At 36.6% G+C, this 26,732-nt stretch overlaps 1 protein-coding gene across 1 annotated transcript in view; it reads right to left on the bottom strand.

Moving 5' to 3' along the window:
- Positions 1-26,732, bottom strand: part of LOC137388956 (proteasome adapter and scaffold protein ECM29-like) — a 63,348-nt gene that overhangs the window by 16,326 nt on the left and 20,290 nt on the right. Inside the window, exons 17-30 of the mRNA XM_068075467.1 lie at positions 25,143-25,324; positions 24,315-24,422; positions 23,831-24,037; positions 23,003-23,117; positions 20,384-20,498; positions 19,839-20,034; positions 16,587-16,757; positions 12,900-12,979; positions 11,874-11,979; positions 9,239-9,408; positions 8,425-8,641; positions 5,283-5,442; positions 4,255-4,413; positions 1,509-1,646 (exon numbers count right to left, since the gene is read on the bottom strand). Coding sequence (XP_067931568.1) covers positions 1,509-1,646; positions 4,255-4,413; positions 5,283-5,442; positions 8,425-8,641; positions 9,239-9,408; positions 11,874-11,979; positions 12,900-12,979; positions 16,587-16,757; positions 19,839-20,034; positions 20,384-20,498; positions 23,003-23,117; positions 23,831-24,037; positions 24,315-24,422; positions 25,143-25,324 — 2,124 coding nt within the window. The remainder of the gene's footprint in view (positions 1-1,508; positions 1,647-4,254; positions 4,414-5,282; positions 5,443-8,424; positions 8,642-9,238; positions 9,409-11,873; positions 11,980-12,899; positions 12,980-16,586; positions 16,758-19,838; positions 20,035-20,383; positions 20,499-23,002; positions 23,118-23,830; positions 24,038-24,314; positions 24,423-25,142; positions 25,325-26,732) is intronic.

Here is a 26,732-nt window from a genome sequence, read left to right as displayed (position 1 = left end):
CTTTAGAAAAATAATAACAGTAACATATTGCACACCATCGGTCACTATATACTTCGATCTCGTAAATTCGAATGATTATTCTTATAACTAAATCTTATAATAATCTTAAAAACCGAATAATTGTTCTCACAATTAAATATTGTAATGATCTTATAAGAATCGTTAGAAAAATCTCATCGTCATTTCCTTTACTTTCACTGCTTTGGACATCAGTTGGATTACCAAAGCACTCATTATAAGTGTCCAAAATGTCAGAGTCCGGTAGAATCGGCAAAAAAGAAACCATTACTTTTAGTACTTCTACGTTTATTACAGAAACCTTCGGCAATTGGACAATGCCATAGACTGGTGAAATGTGCACGCTTTTCTTGTGAAATGCGCACGACTTAATGGTTCTACTCTCTGACAGAACAAGAGCTATTATTCTTTGATTGCAATAGCTCTTGTTCTGTCAATGTGTCCTTGGCAGAAATCTTTCACAACTGATTCTGTATCTATTTCAACATCTTTATATATGTGTAATATTAGAAGATTATTTAGCCGAGCATGCCCCATAGTGCTTCTCATCGATGTTTTGATTCGCTTCAATGCAGAAAAAGATCTCTCTCTCACTGCATTGGTGGCAGGCAAAACCAATACTAGATTAGTGAGCCTCTCCACTTCATCGCTAGTTGCGCTGGAGCGCAACTAGCGATGAAATGAGGAGGCTTGCTCTGGAGAAAAATTTTGGAGCGCTCCTGGTGTGGCAGCAATCAGGTATGCTCAGATGAGAACAGATGAATCAGGTAAAGGAAAGAGCGGAGGTACAAACCATTGCTCTTTAGATTGTAACATAGATCTGTTGCTAGACCATATTATATTTACAATAGCAACTGGTCATTTCAATGACTACAAAATGGTTTTTCAATAGCGATACTTCGTAATCACTATTGGAAAACCAGATTTTTGATTGTCAAAAAAAAGAAACATATAATGACACTATTTTATTGAGATAGAAAACAATCTATGTACCGAACCACAATACCTAACTTTTATGGAAGGAATAGCTCTATGTCAATAACCCGACTAGCTACAACGTTCCTTGTGGCATCAGTACGTGGTTGATGTCTATGGCTAGAGACAAGCGTACTGGTGAAAGCACCATTATAAAAATGTTTCTTACACTCTAGAATGAAGCTACGTAGATTATGTGAATCAGACAAAAATACATATCTTATTGTCTTCATTACAGGTCATATAAGCAGGTCACATAAGCAGGTCATATAAGCAGGTCATATAAGCAGGTGACATAAGCAGGTCATATAAGCAGGTCATATTAGCAGGTCATATAAGCAGGTCATATAAGCAGGTCATATAAGCAGGTCATATAAGCAGGTCATATAAGTAGGTCATATAAGCAGGTCAAATAAGCAGGTCATATAAGCAGGTCATATAAGCAGGTCATATAAACAGCCCAATGTAGCGAGAAGGAAACATTTAAACATTTGACTAATATGAAAGACACAAACCAGCTGAAGGCTTCTCATATCTATGCATGGCAAGAAAGACAAGTGGCAGCACCAGTGTCTTGTGTTTGTTCACTGTATCTGGGCAAATATCTGTCATCGACTTCAAAACTTGTCCACAAACGTCACCCTTACTCTCATCTGCACACAACAATACAGTTGAAAGCCTGAGAACATGTCATATCCATAGTGGTGTTGGTATAACTCCTTTAGCTATATGATCTATACGAAGCTAAGATGATACATGTACAGTAGACACTCCTATAACATAAATAATCAGTTTCAGGAACCTTTACGTTATAGGAAATCTACGTTATAAGAACAGTAAAATACATGTAAATTGCCTAATCCGTTCCAGGGTCTTTCCAAACTCACCCCTTTGGCCATGCAAAAAGGAAAAACTTTACTTAACTCTTTTAATTTGTGGACTGTACCGTAACTGCAGAATTATTGGTATGCATCGACAGCTTTTCTCTTTTTTTATGATCAATTTCACTGGTTTTATAGACCGTGATTGCGGTAAATTTACCACAAGCTGATAAGGACCGCACATTTTCGACGTTCATATACGATTTGCTTATTTTTCTAAACAGCAAAGTCTATTCCACAAAGTAAAGCTAATAATAAATATTTTGTACGCCTTCAATAAGGTAAAACAAAATCTTTTTACCATAAAAAGCAGTTCTACCTGTTAGTCGTCTATCACTATCCAGGGGTCAAGGTTAGGATAAAGATCATTTTTGACGATACTCCAACTCGTGACATTAGAACTGGTAGACCAACACTGTAACACCGGCACCAATCTATCGCCTTTGTATTTATGAATAATTGCACAGCTATTTTATTCGCCTTTTTGACAAAACATTTAACAATCTATTCCGACGAACTAGAATGTCGCGAACGTTGTATATAAAAGAGATAACGCTAAACGCGAGGCGTCCTTTCTTCTGCTAGTGCGGCGATTTAAACTAGTATTCAAATCGATTTTGAAAACTCGCCCGACTCAACACTACGTTATATGGAATTGTTTACGTAGTAAGAAGCAAAAACTTCACATAAATTTTTTAGGTTATCTGAAATTTACGTTATAAGAGGTATACGTTATAGGAGCGTCTACTGTACTAGAAAAATGAAATGGTTCTAGATGGATCAGATGGAATGACTTCTGCTGCCTTCAAAAGGGACTTTTTTGTCTGCTATACAAAATACCTCCATATTAGCCATCAGATCACGGGTTGGTAACCAGCTGGTAATGATTGACACAGGTGTATTTATTGAATGAGTGATAAGCCCATAAAATTGTTTGCTTTGAACGTGCATGAAGGCACATCCCTAAAATATGATGTTTTCAGTTACAATTAACCTAGCTTGTCTCTCAAACTCGAATTTATATCTGAGAGGTCTACTTATTTAGTGAGAACATGAGAATATTTGAAGAGATCTCAATGTTTGTGAAGAAATCATTTAATGCTGGCTGCGCATGGTAGATCATGGTAGGTCCTAGTTCAATCTTTGCAAACTTGAATGTGAAACAGACTGGTACTTACAACTGGTATACGGAGTCAGGGTACATGACATGAGAATACCTCTCCAAAATGGTGATTAAAAAACTGCTTGAAAACTTACATTTCAAGAGGTAAGTGAAAAGTTTCAAGTTGATAACCACCATTACAACTGGCAGGGGTCAGTACAGTCTTTGTTAAATATAATGTTCAGAGACATGGTCAACAGTCTTAGATATATACCGTATATACATAGTGTACAAAAATCTGATTGAAATAGGAAATGTTTCGTACAATCAACTGACCCCATCAACTTGCATTAGCAAAGTGTAAAAATAAAAAAGTAATTACTCATTGTATCTAATGCTTCATTCTAACATATTTTAACATATTTTTAGTCGCAGTTCAGTATCTACATGTCTCAATTTTTACTGACATGCACATACATGTCAGTATCTTATCGTACTCATTAGCACTGTGTACATGTCAGCATCTTACTGGATCAGTTACGCTGAGTTAATAAGTAATATTGAGACACGTAGATACTGAACTGCGACTGAAAATATGTTAAAATATATTGGAATGGAGCATTAAAAATGTTAGAAGGAACATCAGATGCAATGCGTAATTATTTTTTATTTTTACTGTACTTGTAAAACAACGACAGTAATATTCGATAACTTAACAGAAATAATGATAAATGTTTCCGAACTAATACATACGGAAAAACTACAGCTCTGTAACATTAACTGTGGAAATCTTACTTTGCCAGAATAATAGGTTGTAATATGATTTTTTTCACATTTACTAAGCGTTTATTTCCCATTTATTCACATCTACTACATTCACATCTACTACATTCACATTCACATCTACTACATTCACATCTACTACATTCACATTCACATCTACTACATTCACATCTACTACATTCACATCTACTACATTCACATTCACATCTACTACATTCACATCTACTACATTCACATTCACATCTACTAAATTTACTGTAACACTGCAATTTTTACATCCACTAGGAGATACCTCAAATTCCTTTGTCATCATTAAACATCTACCCATTGCATACAACAGAGCAGCAATAACACCTAAAATCACCCATTGCAGCGTGTCACATCAGATCTAACTATCTTAATGACAGATAGTTATTATATGGAAATAAATATCTGGCAGACCTTGTTTCCATCAAGAGACTAGTAAAAAGAACCCAAAGCTAACAAATATCATACCTTCTTTATCCATGTACCAGCCTCGCAGTTTCTCTATAAGTTTTTCTACACTCGAGTCCTTGGCAAGTTTGCACAGGCTGGCAAGGCAGTTACAGTAGTGTTTCCTGACAGTATTGTTCCTATCAGATAGCGCGTTACAAAGCGCGGCCATGCATTTACCTGCGTGTAGTTGAATAGAGTTTGTCAAACAGTAATGAATCCTAGCCCCAGAGACTCGCCTTTGCAAACTTATAGCTTTATTAAGAGAACACCCACATCATAAAAAGTTACGAGCCAGAAAAAGCTAGGCTATGTGTTAATGATGGACTTACTCAAAATTTTAGTCGTATCGATCGGAAAGTAAAAATCAGCAAGTATCAGTATTATTCTATCATTAGTGACTGTTTTTGATGCTTGAGGTGATCTGATTGCCAGGATGTTTCAAGATTGAAATCAACAAAAGTTATTTGTGATTAAAATGCTCAAAAGACGAATATGTGCGAAATGACGTCACTAGCTGCTATCGTTGCTATAGTTGATATCGGCTTTTGCATTTAAATTACTGTGTTATGCGTCTTTATTCTGTCGATCTCTTTGCAACTATAGAAGTCATACTCGCATTTTCGCTTGCTCTGAGCGTTTTAACCACGATTAAGTTTTATTGATTTCAATCTTGAAACATCCTGGCAGTCAGATCACCTCAAACATTAAAAGAAATCTCAAATGATAGAATAATACCGATACTTTCTGATAAAATCAACTAAAACTTTGTGAGAAGCCTGTATAACAATGATTTATTAAACAGGCTTCTCATTCTATCACAATTTGTCCGATAAAAAATTTTAAAAGTACAAAAACATCTTTCTCACAATTTATAGCTTTGAAATGCGCACAAATATATGAAACAAATATATAGCCAGGTTAATAAAAGACAATTAGCGGTGAAAATGTAATTCATATCAGCACTAATGTACAGGTTTGTAAGATTTGAATATGATGACATCAGAGCTCAAGTAAAATATCCACCACCGATTAAAGAGGACACTTACCGGTGAAAGGCTGCATAGCCTGAAGACCAACATGGAGGCAAAGGGAACTGAGAACACTGGCTATACCAACTTTGGTTCCCAGACCGATACTGCTCTTAATAAGCTCGATAAGCCTAGGAATGAGGGTTGGTAGCACACTCTCATCCACCTGACGTATGCACTGTAATCATAATAATTAAAATATAATGATAAAAAACACCACTAATCTAACTGATGCCTTCAGTTAAACAGGAGTTTTACAGAAGAAAGTACTAGCAATGATACAAACCCCCCACAGGATAGGCAACGGCTATCATATGGGCAGGGTTTAATGATCAGGCTCTGTTGGGATGGACCCGAACATGGCACTAGAACAATGAAATACGCTGAATAAAGCCACTTGTAAATTTACAAATATTATGAACAATAGTAGTTATTTTACTGATCTGCAGGTTTCATTTTGTTGTCAAATAAATATAGTTGCCCAATATTGTCACAGTTATGATCAGTCAGTTGCCATTCACAAGCATTCATAATATTAATAGTCGCCATCGTGAAATGGACCAAATTTGGTTTTAGATTATGAAAACTACACTGCACAGCTTTGCCTCCTGTCCCATCTTATTGACCAGGTCAAACAATGTGACAACGATGAAAGACTTTGTCATTTTATATTAGGGGTGGCAAAATATTAATCAAAAACTAGGGAAAAAAGACGTTGTTCTGGTGAGTTCGGGTAAATTATATTTAACTTTAAGCATATACTACGACCTCTACCAATCTCAAAATTGGTAAAAATAGGTAATTTGAAACGTTTTATTTTCCATGGATCCTAGTATATCGCTAAAATTGAAGGGGGAAAGAGAAAATTAAGTGTTTGCTGGTTACAGGCTTTTTTGTTTTGTACTACTAACCGGAAATCAGGTACTATCCGCGATCGACGCATATAGGCGATAAAAATCTAGACCCAAAAACCTAACAAGGCAACGCAACCGCCCTACGAGAACTGTGTTAACCCCAAAACCCAGGCTAGCACAATCCTAACAGAGCTCGATCATTAAGCCCCGCCCATATGATAGCCGTCGGCTATCCTTGTGGGGGAGTTTATATCATTGGAACTAGGAATTTACGGACATACCTCTATGGTCTCACCTAAAAGAATACTACAATTATCCATTTAACTCTCTAATGCAATTCATTTTAATTTAACTTCTTGATTGCTTTAGTATCAGGAACTTGTTAGCATTGCACAGATGGTATATGCAAAATGTAAATAAGATGGTACAGAAGTTGTGGCAAGTTAAGAGTGGGCATAGCTATCAAATCCATCGGCAATACAAAAGCAGCAATTCCAATGCAGCGATGCAGAGCACAGAGTGAAAATATTCTTGTCCGAACTCTGACCATCCCAGAAACTTCACAATGGTCAGACATTTATCTGCCGTTTCTGGGTACCAAATGAAGCTGAATTTAACTGGGCAGCTCAAAATTATATTCAAAATGCTCTAAGGAAGTGTGCCACAAAATGTTTATAAATTTCACAATGTAAACTTTTTTACCGTGTGATTTATGTCAAAAACAAACATTTACTAGTTTCCAACAGCCCGCTAGTTATGTAATGGCATATTCAAACTCTGCTGACAATGTGCTTTACTGCCATATATGAAGTACTCCATAACTGTGCAAATGACAAAAAATGCCTTTTTTCCTTTTTGGAACAGTTACAAATGAGACAGTTAGCCCGCGCATGCTTGATAAAAAGTGTGTAGTAGCAAACGTAGCCAGATTTGAGTAGCCCAGCAATATATACCTAAAATGTCATGTTTGGTAACAGAACTCTCACTCTTTGTTGGTAAGACATGTTTTTGGGTAATATATATCAGGCTAACTTAACCAAAGTTCCACAGAATTCTTGGACTAAAAACCATGCGGTAATAATATGATGTCCAGATAATGTGACCGATTGACTACATAGCCATAACTAAGAAAAATGCTCGTTCGGCATGACCAGGTGAATGATTATAAGTTGTTCCATGGGGAGATAATTCTCAATCAACATCCAGTTGGCTGTCTCCAGCTGCGTTCACACCAGCCGATTTCACGTCGATTGTCTGGATGATTTGGCCTACCGATCGAAAATCGCCACGTGTGAAAAGAGCAACCGAGCCCAAGACCCATTTAGTCTAGAGAGAAATTTTATCGGGCGGAGCCCGATCAGTGTACACTGTACACAAAATCAGTCTACACTGACTTTTAATTTGAGCAGCAAATGAAATCATACATTGTCATTCAAAATGAACACCATATTTGTTTTCACATTTATTCACATTTTTTGTCATAGCTTCAAACACGAGTAATAATTCCGTTAATAACTATCCTGAAGGGTGATCTCAAGCTGCTATCAGCTTCATTATTTTAACTAATTTCAGCAGAGGAAGCAATTATTATATCAACAGCATAATAATGGCTATGGTTTGATTAGCTCCATTTCAACTGCAATGAGCATGACGCAACTTCTTTTATAAATACTAGTATTTTTGTCGGTAATGAGCGGTATGAGAGATCGGCATGAGTAATGAGAGAATTATCCATTGAAGAAGGAAGGCTCCGGAGTAGTGTAGTGGTACCATGCTTGCTTTTGAATCTGATGGTCAGGGTTTGATTCCTAAGCAGTGAGCCTTTCTTTGGATCACTGTTCGGGCAAATAGGAAAAAAGATGGTGTGGCTTCGAAAGGACGGATGGATACTGCTCTTGTTATAGTAAAGATACGTACTTTAACAGTCTAGTGGTTGGTGCAGGTGGTAGAATGCTACCACCTGCACCTACCTACCAAAAATGGTTACCTAATAGAAAGTCATAAGTTTGAATCCCCTGAATAGTCTTTTTTCCTAATTTATAAGCGTGGCTTCGGACAGGTGGACACAACCCTTATTATAGTAAAGACTAACTGCAATTATATTTTTTTTAGTTGCAAAAGACATTCATTTTACTAGTTCCTTATTTATAGCCATTGATCAGCAAGCAAAGACATGATATGCCAAAAAACTGACATGTATTGACACTATAAAGACTCTCAATCAGCTTGATAAAAACCGCGAAATTAAAATACGATTGGCTGAGAGAGAAAAAGGCCGACACGCAAAATATGGTAAACAAACTGACCAGATTAATACTATCCATCATTGGAGACATCTTAGAGGCAGCAACTCGTGCCTTGTCAAGTTTCTCCTGCGCCTCTTCACCAACTCTTTGGGCCAAGTAGTTTAGTGACTGGGGCTCGAGTCCACTCAGTGATTCTAGCATCGTAGGTACCAGAGTGTGAATGTGGGGCTTCAAGAACTCTCCCGCATTCTTGCTCATCAACACCAGAGTGTCGAGGCTAAACACGAAGAAAAGCAACAGCCAAACATTGAAGCAGATGCAGCTATATAAATTTACGCAAAGAAGAAAGATACTTGATATTAAGGAAAATTTTCAGATCGTAAAAATACAATGACCCTAGGTTTTTCTTATGCTCAGTTTAAATATATCATCTAAGCATAAAAATTCAACTCACTATCCCAACTCCTCCGCAATACTATTAGATTACCAACTTTTAAAATACATCCGTTTTAAACTCATTCAATAATTTCCGATTTCTGTCTTTTGATTTGTTATTTTTTTCTTCCTCTTGGCATGTAATGAGAAACACCATTATGTCAATGACTACCAAAGTTCTGCACTCCAAATAAATAATCGAATAGCTATTAGTAAACAGATGATGCAATGCACAGTTTACCACAAAAACAAGAAGCCAAGAATTGTGATGACAAAGCTCCAGCCATAACAGTGTAAATACACACCTCCTTCCTGTCAAATATCGAGCAGGTACTCCATGAGAACCAACAACACGAGCTCAAGTCTCATAACTTTAATAAAATAATTTTAAAAGCATATATTACGGTAAAAGATGAGCAGGAAAGAAAACATGAATCACCTCAATGTTCGCACTTCAGCAACAGTTGAAGTTATCCCCTCATCCAGCAGAACTGGAAGTATGAGAGATAGCGCTTGCTCACCAGTTTTACCGTATGAAATATCGCATATCTTAATCGTTACTTTGCTGAGTGTTTTGGCAGCCGTTGTGGCAGCATTCCTAGTCGACTCCTGCAAAATCACTGTCGTGTATAAGTTTTGACTCCTAGGACCTCATAACAATTAGAATTCAGCTCAACATCGTATTTGAGGATAGGGGTTATCACTATTAGGCATTATTAGGGCCATAAGAATGCCAATAATAATTTGCAAGACATCAAAATAAAATAAAATTAGCCTGCACAGAGCTGAAATTCAAAGAAGAGATAGCAGGTAGTAACTGACGTAGTAACTTGTTTTATATATGAGAATATAGACAGGATCACAGATATGGCAATCAGAACAGGTGTGAGATTACAAGCTTCTACAAATATGCATACTAGTAGCCTAGCAGCCCCGCGCACCATGAGAGATCGCCATCTGTAATAAGGATGTTCACAATTATTCTTAGATCTTCAAGGCATTTGAGTGGAGCAGTGTTAGCGCTTGGTTTCGAATCTGAACATCCAGAATATCCAGTTTCTATACATCCAGTTTCTATACAATTTCTATACATGCGTAATACACGTATTACGCATGTGTAACACTCATAGCGTGCCTTCGGAGAAACAGACGGACATACAAACAGAAGGACAGACAGACGGACAGACAGATGGACAGACAGATGCAGCTCTTCATACAAAGACACAGTCACACACGGACCATTGGTGGTGTTAGGCAGGGCATTCAACAACAGTTGCTCCTGTGCTACATCAGGTCAAGGTCCGTAGACTCGGTTCACAAAAAGCACCTTGTGGCTTTCTCACTGGGATATCGGAATACAATCCACCCTAACTTTTTTTACAAATATGCCTCAGTTCATCTGCTATGTGTTTACTGAAAGAGTGCTAGAAAGTAAGTCGCTGTAGGAGTGTAGGATTAAATGAATCATGGCTCTAAATCTAGTATACGTGTACTACCCTAAGTACAGTGCAGCTTCAGTATACGAATTTAATCAGTTCTGATATCTGGTTCTTATATTGAAGCCAGCATGTCAGAGCAAATGTTTTTATACGAAGATATTTTATTTTCTACATTTCATCCCTGAGCTCAAAATACAATAATAAATACGAGTACTTCGCATAATAACATACAACATTAAAACAAATACGTTATCTAAAACAATGTGAAAAATTTAATTCAAAAACTAAATTAATATAATAATAATCAGTAAAAAATACAGTTCTTATTTGTTAGTTTATCTAATAGACACATAATTATGTTCAGTGGAAGAGTAAGTGATGGAAATACACAATGTAGCAATGTCTTGAGAAGGTTTGCACGCCACGTCTTATGTTGAAAATTATTTCAAATTTTGAAATAAATAACTGCTCAAAATTTACATCGCATTTGTAACAATTTCATATGTAAAAGTCGAGTTTGACTGTAGTACCTGCTGAATATATGTACTAGCAATAACTAAGTGTATCATATTGCCTACATTAAATAAACGTGTACACATTAAGGAACGAGTAATTCTAAAAGCACCTGAGTTCAAGGCCAGTCAACATACAGAATTTTTTTCGATTCTCTCAAATTTTGAGACTTATATAAAAAGGATGAAGCGTAAAACCTAAAAAAATTGTGCTGAAAGTAATCACAGTCCTTAATATATTCCTGTGACTATAACATCTTATATTCAGTTGCTCTGTTGCAGGAAACACTCAAGCCCACTGAAATCTATTCATGATATACAGATGTAACTAAGTATTTTATTTTTATAATCTGATTTGTAAATTTTTTGTATTTTATGTGCATATTTTGAGTTAATTGGTATTATATTTCAGCAGACTTTAAATCTTTTCACAAAGTTTTTTCTCTAAAATCTTGAGAGTTTAGCAGATCACATGCTAATTTCCAAGCAGTTCTGAGCAGCCATTCGAAAGTTCATACAACTTAAGGTTTATGCAACACACATATACAAACTTACCATTATATATTTAGATTAATTTTATTCTATGATTTTTCATTTACACATATTTGAGAAAACAGGCAAACCATGATATTTTACAATGCACTAAACAAGCGACACGATGATAATTCCATATTTCCGAAAACCAGAAACGTGAAGTCATAGCGCTACGATGTATAAGTTTTTCTGATTGGTCACTTTAAAACTGTAAACACAAAATCAAACCTGTAGGAAGAATGCAAAACTGCAGCAAACCTGCAAAACTGCAGTATTTGTATAGACAAAAATTGTCAACAGAGAAGATAAGTTAACATGATGAAAAGAACAGAAACTCTTAAATGGCGAACAGACACTAGCTGTATTCTAAGGTCACAACACAAAAGTGGAAGTTCACGAAAAAGGAAGTTCAACAAGCGTCTTTAAATATCATCCCTTGAATCCTTGAAACCACTTAACTCAGAACTCTGGACTAATTGCCATAGCCTGATAATTGTAAAAAGACTGAGCTGTATAGTAGCTACAGGATGTTTTGCGGCTGCCCTGATTTCATACACAAAGTGATGGAGGAACTATGGTAAGTACTGACCTTGATGTCATCGAGAAGCTTAAGCATGACATGCCAGAGGTCAGGCAGCTGATCAATCACACTGTCCAGCTGTCTCCCTCTTATTAGGTCATTCACTGCCAGGCAACTAAAGAAAACAGCAGCTAGGAGCAACTTAATAATGTTTAACACATACCATTGATTTCTATAGAGTTAAAGTGTTGAACAGAAACATTCAGGGGCATTTTACATAGAGTTAGGAAACTATCTATTACAGTTCCATAAGAAAAATATATCAGCACTGGTCACTAAGTATTAACATTTCAGACCAAGAATAATGAAGACGAAGGCTAGCAATGACTCAAAGAGATGTTATCAACTGGATAATGTAGAGCATACAACTCAACTAGAATGTCCAACTCAATACATGGCCTTCCTGTTACTCTAAAAATTACTGTGACCTTCTTGTTAGCTCAAAAACAATATAATGTAAGTAACAATTACCAATATAAAAGGGTAGGTTTTTTAATTAGATAATGTACCATCCAGCAAGATAAAGGTAAATCATAGAGCTAACAATCATAGAGCTACCAATCGTAAAAGGAACAACAATACGTATTATTTATTATCAGACAAGCTAAAGGTGTATCATAGAAGTACCAACCATGAAGTTACCAACCATAAAAGGAATAACAACACGTTTTATCTATAATAAGACAAAATAAAGGTATACCATAGACCTACCAACTATATGGTATTCCTTGTATTTTATGTGCATTATTCATTGTGTTATTCCTTGTATACCAAGGTATACAAGGAATAACGCTAGTATTTGTCATTAGACAAGAAAAAGGTATACTATAGAGCTACCAACCATAGAAGAAATAGCACTATTATCTATTGTCCTTACATCGACATGATAAAAGCAGAACCAACATCAACCAACAGGAAGTGTATAGCAGTGCTAACTGAAGAAGGAGAGCAGACAAACTAACAACTAGTAAAGCGTTGAAGTGCCAAAGACTAGAGTTACTTTGGGTGACAGCGTAAGGAATTGTTTTAGCCTACCAGGACTCTCTGACTCTCCACTGGTTGTTAGTAAGATTACCGAGTAAGTCCTCCAAGATCTCCTTCAAATACTTGTCTATCTAGAAACAGCAAAGAGTGAGGAGATAGATGACATCTTCCGACCAAGCCAGTATAGTGGCTAGAAAATAGACCCATACACATTGATGCTGCTCCAAAGAAAAGTATTCAAGTACAAAAAATGTCCAGAACAAATTAAATTTATAAGTAGATGTTCCAGTGTACTAGTTTGAACCTACAATCCATGGGATAAGCAGCGAACAGATTCACAAACTCAACAAAGGAAGGTTACAAGAATACAAAAGGATGTCTTGCGTAGCTGGCCTTTAGGGAGATTCTGTTTACATACAGTGATGTCCGTATCAACACCACATGACAATAAGAATTACACTCCGCCAATGGCATTAAAAAACATAATTTCTAGAGCATTCTCAAAAAAGAACTGGTACTGCTCCGTAAAGACAAGCAGCCCTTATAAGCATATAAGCAACCAAACGGCACATATTTCAATAATCCAATAAAGCGTTCATAATAGGCTTCCACTGTGGATGATGAACTACTCTCTCCTATCCATGCTAGATTCTGGCCAGGCTTTGAAATCGTAAAAAAATTATAAATGTACTTCCAAACTGAAATTTTAAGAACTACCTTCATGCAACAGCAATCTAATTCAGTTTTTAAATCTAATACAATATTTACTATTATAGTTAATATTCACACTAGCTACATGTAATTGTAGATAAAGGAAATAGTAACATGCGTCTGTCAAAGCTCAGTGCTTCTGTATATCAAGTGATGGTGACACTTCTGTCAGAAATCAAGTTTGGCGTAAGTATTCCAATAGACTTAGGTAAAACCTTTGCATTTGCCCGTTTTAGAGTTAATATTAAAAGTCATTTGTTAAGCCTAGATTAATCCAGACCCGCTGCTTGACTGCGCTAATTCCTGTGGGCCCAGCGCCTTCGACTAGCTGCAGTGCTACAGCGCATGTGGGCCTCATCATGCCTCAACAAGTGGGAACTAAGCTTTAATTCATTTTTTTAACTCGATTTATATTATAACTATATCTTCATTTTGCTCAGTGTTATATTTCTACTACCGTACAGGATGAATTTATTCGCGGAGTTATATTTCGCGAAAATTGTCTTTTCATGCATATTCGCGGATGAATTTATTCGCGGCTGAAAACTGCCACTCTCTAGGAAAAATTAACTCTATTGCGGATAATAGAGTTATTCCTATGCATGCGCACACCGCGTGTTCCGGTTTATATTTAGCGTACAACTGCGAGGCGATCATGCTAAGCTACGGTAAACAATTTTTGCTGCGTCCAGAGGTTTTCACGAATATTCATCGCTTTGGAGGCCTTTGATAAGCCAACAACTTGTGGTTAGTAATGAGTTTTTTTAAAACCATTTACTAAATTAATAATTGAATTTTACTTCAGTAAAACGCCATATATATTTTTTCCATTCCTACCGCTTTGTTATTCGTTTTAGTGTGAGAAAGAGCCCAATAATCTACGCGAACGATTGGCAGTAAAGCTAATAAACGCAGACTGCGCAACGGTTGGTCATCTACCCCGTGAAATATGTATAGTAAGCAGCTTTTTTATCATATCCGGAGGTACAATGACTGCAAGGGTGGTGGATGTTATTCCTAGAAGATTACCAATCATTCAGGGATGTCTTGAAATTGAAGTGATCGCAGCTACTAACGAGGAGAATATATCTGTTTTAAAAAAAGAACAAGAACGCCTTTACGATCACAAACTTTTGGCCAACCAGCAGAACGTTGCAATAGTAAGCCACGAGGAGATTTCTGATGATAACTGACTTACCAGCCACGTAGTAGTGAGAGAATTGCCTTTAACATCTACCCAAGACAGTGACAGCGATATAGAGCTGCTATTACCAAAATAACTAGTCAGAGAGCACCATTACACGCTAGTATTCACTTATCAAGAGTATCAGTTTAATTTTATTGCTCTAGACAACCGCCATATGGACTAAACTGTTTATATTTACTCCATCATTTGTAAAATTATATTTGTATTTGAAATATTTTATTTGTACACTCAAGTTTGTAATAAATTATAATATATCTATACATGAAATAAAATATATAATTTAATCATGTTTGCTGCAGCGATATCAAAGAGTTGTTGTCGATGAAGGGGTCTAGGCTGACTGGTTGCTTCTCTGCCAATATTCCTGCCTTGATTAATATTCCTACTTGTCTCTAGTTTTCGTAATCGGAGTAGGTTGTTTCATTCTCAATCTGCAGTAAACACAAAAAAGAAAAAATATTAATAAATTTTACGGAAGTACAAAAAACTTTGCTGAAGTATTTAATGAAAGCGATCAGTTTTTAAACAAAAGAATTAACTAATGCAGTTAATTATGGAAAAACGTATCTGCACTGCAAATCAAGTACATACCATAATGTCCAGATCAGAATCATGATCGTCCTCAACTTCGGTATTAGAGATTGATGGAGTTGATTTCAATGTAAAGACTAGGAGAGATTTTTTGCGATGACGAAGCCATGCTGAATAACTTGTGAAAACCTTGAATAATTTTGTAAAGTTTGATGCAATGACAATAAAACTCTAAGCCCGGCGATGATTTTAAAGACGCTTTGGAACTCGGCTACGTTTAGTACTTCTGCCTAGCGGCTATTTTCGCGATGACGCCATTCTGCATATCTTGTGGCAACCTTGAATAATTTTGTAAATAAATGTGATGCATTGGCAATGGTGTTAGCTCAAAGCCCAGGCAATGATTTTAAAAATGTTTTGGAACTCAACTACGTTTAGTATTTATATTAAAAACTAGCCTAGCGACTAGTTTTTAATTTGATGCAGTAGTTATTCTCCCTTGTGATTAAAAATAGAACTAATTATTCACGGAATTTAATAATTCGCGGATTTGACTGTTCGCGAAATCGCGAATTTTTATAACCAATGAATATTTTCATCCTGTACGGTAAAAACAAGATGAATGATAAGATAATGTGAACCCTTCCCAGACTTGTCAGGTAACAATTATAGCATGAGTTACTAATAAGTTATATATACATCCCAGTTTTGTCCAGCCTGGTTAATCCAGCCCAGCCCTGGAGTACCACCATTAATTATAAATTTACACAGAGTGTTTGAAGATTTTGTCAGAAAGTATCGATATTTTTCTATCATTTGTGATTGTTTTTGATGTTTGAGGTGGTCTGATTGCCAGGACGTTTCTAGATTAGAATCAATAAAACCTGATCGCAGTTGAAACGCTCAGAAAAAATGAGTAATCAGACGTCTCTAGTCGTTGTGATAGTTGATATCAGCTACTGCGTTCATGTTGAAGTGTTAAGTGTCTTTATTGTGTCGGCCTCTTTGCAGCTATAGATGTCATAATAGACGTCGATTGATCTGATCGTTTTAACCACGATCAAATTTTATCAATTTTAATCTTAAAACATTCTGGCAGTCAGATCACCCGAAACAATCGCAAATGATAGAAAAAAACCGATACTTTCTGATAAAATCTACAAAGATTTTGTCTAAATTCATCTTTAACAAGCATCTTAGTGCGAGCTAGAGATGTGCGTAGGTAGAAGCACAACAGTTAAGTTACTATCATACAAGCCGCATGCAGTTATTCAACTAGAGACACATACTGTGGGTTTAGACTCGGCAACCACAGCGTTCCAGATTCCTCTCATAGCTGTCTGGATCTTGATGTTTGGATCAAAAGTGTATCTGTAGAGCCTCGGTACTATCTGTGACATGTACGGGGCGAGCTGCTCTCCAGCCTGAGCAGCAATCGTAGAGAACCCAAAGGCTGCTCCCTATATAAAAAAGCAGAGAGTGTTTAACTATGTACCAATGAAGCAAACGCAGACAGGCGATGGATAAAATTCAAGTGGATGTCGGTGAGAGAGAGAAATGTCTGCCTAAATAAATCAGATCTATGCATCCTGCAGCTCAAGCCTGAAAAGCTAGTATAGCAGGTATGATTTTGGTTAAAAGTATTGTATGAGATATCTTTTAACATTTACTTGGATATCCTAAGCTCAATCCTGAATGAAATCAGTACTGAGTGGACTGTCTGTTGGCAAAGTTGCCTGCCTGTATGACAAAACTAACATAATCTATTTATATATAAATGTAAATATCAGTGTTTGTCTTTTTGTTAAACCCTGTGTCCAGTTATAGCAATTAAATCTAGCAATGAAAAATCCGTACGGCACTAGATTTGATCTCGGGATCTCACGATCTAAAAGCGGCGAACTTAAAGGTTGACTTGCAACAAAATTCACATTACAGTTATTTTATATCAAAATATTCACCATGTCTTACTCTGTTGTGTTGTAGGTGCCAAATATGTGGAAATATGATTACAAACTCTTGAAAGCTAAAACACGAACAGTTAATCGCCGCCACGCGAGACCGCCGTAGTTTGGATTCGCTTTCCAAAACGGTGCAAATGGGATGTAGTTGTTACAGGATGGTTTCCGTTTACACTTTCATGCAACCTCATTCGTCGAAATATTTTCACAAATATACTTCACGCATTCAATAAAACCATGTCTATTGTTCTCACGCGTCTGTTTTATCGTCATTGTAATGTTGTCACTTTTAGCAATGATATCTTATAACTTACCGTAAAAATTCATTTAATTTTTCAACCTTAGCTCGAAGGAGTACCTATCATTGTCTGATAATCATGACGAGCCCGCTGGTCACCTGTGATAATCGAAAAATGCTGCAGAAATTATTTGCGAAGTATTGGGTCACATGATCAGATTACGACTTGACGATTAGATCAAGCCGAAACAAAACTGTAAAGTAGCGAGCATCTATATTTGATACAGGGTCTTCGGTAAAACCCGAAGTGTTTGTCATAAACTAGTGCTACGATAAGTTTTATATTGAGCTTTTTATTGGCCTTTCAATTCATGTGAGAACATCACATGAAAAGACAATAACCAAATGTAATGACTACGTCAGAGAAATAAACTGATTCCTATCTACAGCGGCTTTTCGTTTTTGAGCTGTCAAGAGCTTGTAATCACATTTCCACATATTTGGCACCTACTACACAACAGAGTAAGACATGGTGAATCTTTTGACACCAAATAACTGTAATGTGAATTTTGTTGCAAGTCAACCTTTAAGTAATTTTTTATAATTTTTATCATTGTGCTTTAATAGCCATTTTAATATAAATACTATTGGCAATTTAACCATTAACCTTTAACCATTAAGCTACACGAAATACAATAAATTCCTTGGGCGACTAGTCATTACATTGGTTAAGATACTCATGCTTACAGCGCTTGCTTGGGGTTAATAACTAGCACTACTGACCATTACACATAACAATTGTTAAGCTGGCCCAAAACGCAGGAACTACTTTAGTAAAGATTTTAGTAAAGATTTTTTGTAAAGATCTAGCTTTCCAAGTAAGTTACTCAAATTCATTACCTAATTATTCTATTACCCATGCAATGCAAAGCGTTCGGCTAGTATATATATATAAATCTCAGTGCTCAGTTATAATGATAAAGTTTTAGGAATGAAAAATCCACTTCGTACAAGTATTAAACTCGGAACCATTAAATACGCAGACACCCGAGCTAACTACTACGCTACATTGTCCTTGCTATACTATGAAATAATTGTGCACATACCTATGCACATACTTATGTTTACAAAGCTGCTACTAGCACGCTTGAAGATTGTGACGTATAACATCATGACACATCGTAACGGCAAGCTGGCTTCATGGCTCTTATTATAGTAAAGAGTTTGAATAGCTTAAATTACTAGCTTAAGTTACTAAAATACACTGGGCAATTATTTTTTTACACTTGCAATGTAGCCTTTACTATAATAAGAGCAGTGTCTGTCCGTCTGAAGCCACAATTGGCTGTTGGGGAAACAGACCGCACCACACAGGATCCGAGCTTTGACATTTGCCTTAGCAGCCAGGCACACAACCGCCTGTGCTACTCGAACGCCGGAATAATTGTGGAGATACTTATTATACATGATGATCTCTCACGGCTCACCAGCGTGCCAGAGCACTAGTAAGAATAATTGAATACTAACTTCATAAGACTTGGTGAGGGCCTCTCACACTCATTAAGCCAATGAGACTTAATGAGACTCAAATGAGCCAATGAGACTCAAATGAGCCTTGTTTTCATAACATAACCTGATACCAACGGACATTGTATAATTTACATTAATATGTCATATTATTTTATCACACATGTTGTGATAGAGACATGTCTCACAACTCTTGAAGCCTTCACAGTTTTGTAGATTTTTATGCAAAATACCAACAATTGATGAATAGAAATGACTCACACCGATTCAAACACCTCGTTCTGGCACTTGTGTTAAATAGCGCTGTCCATTAGCATGGATACACTACAACCAACTTAATTCTTTGATGGTACTTCAGCTTGACGTTAATAGTACTGTTTCAGAACCAGTATCAAATAAGAGAGCACTGAATAAAATCTTATCATATCCGAAACAAACATATTATGAATCCATATTATTGTTATATTATTCATAGAAGAATGAATGAAAAATAAAATATTTCTGTAGACTAGTAAATAGTCCACAGAAATATATTTCGCTCTGAAGGCGTTGAAAAGTTGTATTCTTCAGCCTACACTCATATCACTACCGTTATACGTAACATATAATTAGAGCTATAAATACACCCACCACTATTACCTGGGTACACCCTCTGATTCATATCCAGCTAGACATCAGTGTACTGGCATACAAGCCGTGCTTGAAAACAACCAATATAAACAAACTGTGCGCATAATTTTCTCCCTAACGGCATTATATTTGACCATCTGTATTATATACAATATGGTAATCATGCATGACTAGACCTTGCCTACCTTCCTGCTGTTCCACATGCTTTGGTGGCTGGCCAGATGGAGGAATTTGTAGATAAGATCTGGTTGATTCAGATCTGTGGCTATTGCGCACAGTTCTCGATATGTGCTCATACCCTGACCTTCTGGGGTGGACCCGAGGCCACCCTCAGTGAATAGCTTAGTCTCTCCACTAACCTCACCACTCTTCTTCTCGGTGCTACACAGAAATTAATACATGTAGGTGTAACACAAGTTAAACATACAAACAAGTGTGGAGCACATCGAAATGTACATTTATATCTCAACTATATTGCTATTGCCACAAGATCTTTTTGTTATATGTAGGCAGACAAATGAATAATATTTTTTCAGCATTTTAACCGACATACAAACCAGTCCATTAACCAGAAGCGTAGCCTTGTCTTCTATAACTTCAGTGAAACAAACAAAACAATAGCGATGCTGCGGCGATGTCATATACACTTATCCAAGTTCGACATTAACCAAATGAGAAATGGGTAAGGTTACCCATAAGGCATATGCTGAGGATTATAGGGGATATGCACCTTTGACCTGTCATTAGGGTTCCAACAAGGTTGGATATGAGGAGCTTCTGTTGTTCAGGACCAGAGCTGTCATATACGAGTCCAAGACCTTTGGAAGCTATGTCCTGTGTTATCTCTAAAATGCGCAAATAATGTTCAGATGATGTACAGACAATGTACAAATAATGTTATAGATAATATACAGATAATGTACAGTTAATGTACAAATAATGTACAGATCACATATGTATAGCGGTTTATGTTAGGGTTATCGCTTGCGAGTGTCTGAACGTGGAATTAAGTCACTGATTTGGGGATGACTCGTAAATGAAAAATTACTGACACAAACCTTTTCACTGTCTTTAAAAACACTCACAGAGCTTATTTAAATAGTCCAAGAAAACCAATTAACAGAATAAATATCAAAATGTTCTGATCAGAAAATTTATCTATTAATAATCAACTGTGCGTCACTCGTTAAAATTCAAAAACCGTACTGCCAAGCTTGGATGGAGGATAAACACCGGAAGTAAAAACGTGTCGAGATGCAGGGCCACCCCCCAAGGACAGTCCGATCCTCATCGTCAAACCACCACCACCAAAGTACACGTCGAAACAATTCTCATGGCCCCTTTGGCCACAACAATGTTTTAATCAGTAAATGACACTAAAACTAGTGAATGAGTAATAGATAGACAAGGCTACTTGGGTTCTCTTACGATTTTGATAATATATAGATAAACGTATGGATAGTGTACAAATAACCTACTGATAATATACAGATGTGTAGATTATATAGAGACAATGTATAGATAACATACAATGTAGAGTTAATTTATGAATGATGTACGGATAATGTACAGCAATGTGGGGAGCCATTAAAGCTAAAGTATATTGATTTCCAGCATCAATTCATTTCATGCATACATTTAGATAAAATATCTTGCCAAGCTTACAAATAGCCTTTTAACTATTCCTGTTAGTTACTAGCTATTGAAATAGATTTCTGTAAATAATCATCTTATTGACAAAATTTTACTCAATAACTAACCTCTCATAACTTTAATGCCCAGTGCGAATAACCTGAACTACCTTTTACTCAATAACTAACCTCTCATAACTTTAATGCCCAGTGCGAATAACCTGAACTACCTTTGAATACTTTTGTTTTGCTCTTCATTAAAAGTACAGTCGACCCTAATTGAAACAAACCCAGTTAATCCAGATATCTAATGAGAGCGACAAATTTAGACATAGTAGCAGTTAAATTGCAATTATGCTCAACAATAATGGATAATCAGTTTATAATGAATTTTAGTAAAATTTAGAAAATTATCAAATGCAAAAAACACTTGTCTATTGGAGTTGCCTATATAAATCACTTGCAAGAGTAAAATAAACTTCTCAATCATATTGTTGGTGTGCTATTAACTTTTATGATAGTGATATATACTTTGATGTGATTGATAAATATGTTAGAAACCACAATATACATGTAAGTTTGAATTAGTCAAAGGGCATTTTATTTTAAACAAAATTCCCTTTGCCTGCAAGCTCTGTCCTGCAACCTCTTCACTTGCTCACATAGGCCTTATACAATGCTGCAGTTTTTTTGAAAAAGACTTCAGCAACCATTCCATAAACAGCAGTAAAACTTACTCAAAACTTCACTAACACATCTCCTTTATAGGTTTCTCATCAATAGAGATGTTTAACAACTAATAAATAACTTTTGTACACTCAGAATACTTAACAAAAGAGCCCAGTGATCACTTCTAAAGGTATAAACACACTAGGCGATATTTAGAGCGATATCGCGCTGAGTGGCGCTAATCTGCGCTAGAATTCACCCAGCGTGCTCATCCAGAGCGATAACGCTAGACTTTCTCTGCACAACTTTATCGCTAGCGAGATGCATTTCGATTGGTTGGATTTTACCAGAATAAAATTTTATGGCGGGTAATTATTTCTTATCGATGTTCACCAACGTACAGCAGCGACAATTTGCTATTTTGTTTATATTGAAACATCTTCAGAACAAGCACTGAATTGTTCATAAATTTAATAATAGCACTCCCAGTCATGTGCATCATAACAAACAAAAATTACAAAAAATCCAAGTTGGAAACCAACATTTGGAATCAATCGTTGCACAGGTTGACCATCTTGAGAATGGTAAATATTTAATACATTAGGTCTAAATATAAAAAACCACTACAAAATAAAATATGTATAAAAATAGTGAAAAATATTACAGTTAAAAATGCAATAATCGTTTTTCTTATGTCTCCTTGTAGTGTAGGCAGTGTACAATCCGTGAAAGTGAGATAGGTTTAATAACAAATGCGTAAGTTGTTTACGTTGTCGCCTAGACGGCGCCATATTGACTGACCTAAATTTATTAACAACTCCGAAGAAACTAATGATACGGAATTTTATTGGCAGTTTGTGGGCGTGCCCATTATATCGCTTGCTAGTGAATCGCTCAAGTGTGTTTATGCACACGCTAGCGATATCTCCGCCCTCCTCATGACGCTCGCGATAAAATTGCCTAGTGTGTTTACACCTTAACGCAGCCAATCAAACCATTACACACCAGCTGAAGCAATAGTCTAAACGGATAGAAACAAATATTCTCACCATTGTTGTCAGAAAGAAGTCTCATGAATGCTGATTGTATTTCACTAGACCTGCTTGTCACTTCATCAAATTTGGAGCACTTCTTTACCATTGTCAGAAGCCAGACACACGCTGCCTATAACAAAGAGTGATTGTGTACGTCTATACATCAGCCTATGGAGTAAATAAACATGCATGACAAGGGTGTAGCTATACATATGACAGTGTACCCAACAGAATACGTATCAACATAGGTACTAGTGCATATGCTAGAGTATTTGACACTGGATGGCAGTAGACGTCAGACTAGCAGGCATAGTTTAGTAGTACTTATGACAAGGCTACCACAGATGAAAATGTCAGACTGACAGTGAAATCCGACAGCACCTATGGCAACCAATCACAATCAGTCAAAATTACTGAACATATCTTCAACATTAAAGTATTCCATTTATAAATCTTTCAACAGATTTCTAATGCTGCCGACTGAATGGAGCAGGCATGATGTATGATCTCAGCTCTAATAGGAATATATGAAAAGGTCTTTTCGTTGAACTATTCATATGATGAGGCCTTTGACAGCTTGTTCAATAATTTTTATATAGAACAACCTTGATATGAGGGTTGACAGGTGTGTGCTTACTGGCTTGATATGAGGGTTGGCAGGTGTGCTTACTTGCTTGATATGAGGGTTGGCAGGTGTGCTTACTCGCTTGATATGAGGGTTGACAGGTGTGTGCTTACCTGCTTGATATGAGGGTTGACAGGTGTGCGCTTACCTGCATGACATGAGGGTTGACAGGTGTGTGCTTACCTGCTTGATATGAGGGTTGACAGGTGTGTGCTTACCTGCTTGATGTGAGGGTTGACGTGGGTGATGTACTTAGAGAGAATAGATGTCTGCAAATATAAAATCTCATTGTATTTGCTGTCTACGCGATGATTGGCCCAATACGCTTCTTCAGATTCTGTCCATACATCTCTCCTCTCACTGCAATCCAGTCCTTGAGCTGAGGTCACAAGCGCTTGGCCCAAAGTAAAGTGCAACTCCAGCTCCTGTGTATACAAAAATAGTATTTTACCACCTCAGTAGATGACATATTTACCCATCCATGTTCAATATGCAATGGAAACTGGTAAAATTCACTGATTCCATATAAATTGTTGTGTTAATTCAATGTATTTTTAGACAAAAATAAATTTTCATAGAGATGAGCAAGATAGTCAAGGTATGAAAAAGTAAGATGTTGATACATCAGGACATGAAAGAGATAGAACAGCGCAGACGTGAGATACCACAAAAAGGTGGAGCAAAAAAAGTCAGAACACTCACCTTGGTCGAGCTGCATTCGAAGAGACCATCGAGGCATTGTTTTCTAAATGGAAACTTACGATCTCCAACTCCAAGAGTTCCAAGGCACTTAGCAACCTTTTCTCTTTGCTACAGTTATGGTAACCAAATTATTTAATAGATCTTATATTCATGGTCACACAGAAGCCATTTCACAGAGATCAACCGATAGACTACGACTACTGCAACCAAGAGTGAAGCTACACACATAGTTATTGTAACAATGTCTTCCTAGCAGTCTCCTCACATTTTCCATAAAAGTTTCAGTAAGCTAAGCCCAACATATTTCCCATGAATGCATCCAAGCGGATCAGAAGATATCACCCACCCTTGCCCCTATCCTTCCCTCTCTCCCCTCTATGCTAAATTGAGCCCAGACTCTACAGCAGCCATCCTTGCACATGACATATCGCAAGTCATAAGTCAGATGAAATCAAACAAAAACTGAGTATAGATAGTAGGAGACTACAAGCAGGTATGTCCTGGGTACATAGAGGTCAGTTAGAGAGCAGCTATGACCTATTGATCTAAAGCGCCTAACTTATGAACTGCAGGTTGGAGTTTCATCTCCAGAAAAGACCATTGATGGAGACAAGAAGTGTGGCTGACCTTAACTCGATCTCTCTGCCTACTCAACTCATACCGACTGGAGGTTGGTGAGAAAAAATGGAAGCCAACTAAGTCAACAAAAGTCATAGTATTGTACAAAGTATAAATGACAACATCGCTCAGTAGCAAACATTGTTCCACCTGGCATATGCGTATACAAATTGCCATAGCAACCTGCAGGATATGTTGTTTATCACCAACCTTCGAGTCCAATTTCGAGCTTTTGACTTGCTGACATAGACGTTGCACAATGCTGTGTACGGTGACTCCTTCAGCTGCGTCATCTACTGAGCCATACTCTATACATAGTGGTCCAGCTATGCTGATCTGCTGAAGCACCTGCATAGCTATGCTAGCCTTAGGAATGTCATGCAGCTGTGGTTCTACAAAAGTTATAACACTGTCGAGAGACTTTAGTCTTGTTTACATAGTCCCAGTTTATTAGGAATGTGTTTCCAGGCAAACTAGTTAAAGATAAACTTTTACAAAATTTTAGTTGTTTATCAAAAAATACTAGTATTTTTCTATCATTTTCGATTGTTTTTGATATTTGAGGTGATCTGACTGCCAGGATGTTTATAGATTAAAATTGACAAACTTGAAATGGCGTCACTAGTCGCTATTGTTGCCATAGCTGATGTAGGCTATTGCGTTCAAGTTGCAGCGTTACAAGTCGCTATTCTGCCAGTCTCTTTGCAATTATAGACATCATAATCGCACTTTCACTTGATCTGAGCATTTTAACTATGGTAAAGTTCTGTTGATTTTAATCTATAAACATCCTGGCAGTCAGATCACCTCAAACATTAAAAAAAATTACAAATGATATAAAATACTGATACTTTCTCGTAAAATCTACTAAAATCTTGTGCAAGTTCATCCTTAACATATGAAGAGAGAGAGAGACAGACATGCTTCACCCACTACAGCTTTTATGACTAAGAGAGTATAGCTTTAACATGAACTGTTGCCTGCAGCGGTGAAAACACAATAGTTATTTGTAGATTCTTCGCAGTGAGTTCATATCCAACCTAACTATAGTTTATAACTTCTTTGATTTATTCCTTAACAATTATATGGCTGCAAACCCCTAGCACATTTCAAATGATTAACTTAACGCTGTCACTACCATGAGCTATTTAGTAGAGTTCGGCAAAGCGTTCGCATATGGCCAAGAGCCGCATGGTGCGGCTTTAGTAGGCTTCATAAAAATAGTTTCTGATTAGTGAGTAGGTAATAAATGAGCTTATCGTGTCTGCACTTCAACGAAATGCAACAATTATCTGCATGCGTTAGAAAATATGTTTACAACCTATCCTGAGCAGTTTCGCTGTGCAAAAACTATTTTTATCACTATTTCTTCTTAGCAATGACCAGTCGTGTCAGACAGATTACAGCTACGAAGGCTTCACATATTTCAGATTTATAGACTTGGGTGATTTTTATTGAACATTAGTGTTACTGAGAGTGATTATTTAGTTTTATCAGAAATAATAATGCTATACTCTATAATAATATTGATAAATCGTTCAACTTGGACATTCTTACTGTCATGGCGTCAAAAATTACTGTCAAAAATTGTCCGGGCTCACTCTGCAACACATTTTATGGCACTTTTATGGCATCAACTGATAAAAAGTTTTGCCCTGATAAATTTGGTATCAAAAATTTTCTAACAGATCGTATGGCTTGAAAGTTATGTCAGTTTATACGCGCCCTTGTCAAATATTAGGTTTTATTGAATATGTACTTATGTCCCGGTAAGGAAATTAATTTGGTAGCGAAGGAGTT

Source organism: Watersipora subatra, chromosome 2 (genome assembly GCF_963576615.1).
Source record: "Watersipora subatra chromosome 2, tzWatSuba1.1, whole genome shotgun sequence".
Taxonomy (NCBI): Eukaryota; Metazoa; Bryozoa; class Gymnolaemata; order Cheilostomatida; family Watersiporidae; genus Watersipora; species Watersipora subatra.
The sequence above is the reverse complement of the archived record's forward strand: the minus strand, read 5'-3'. Positions and strand labels throughout refer to the sequence as shown.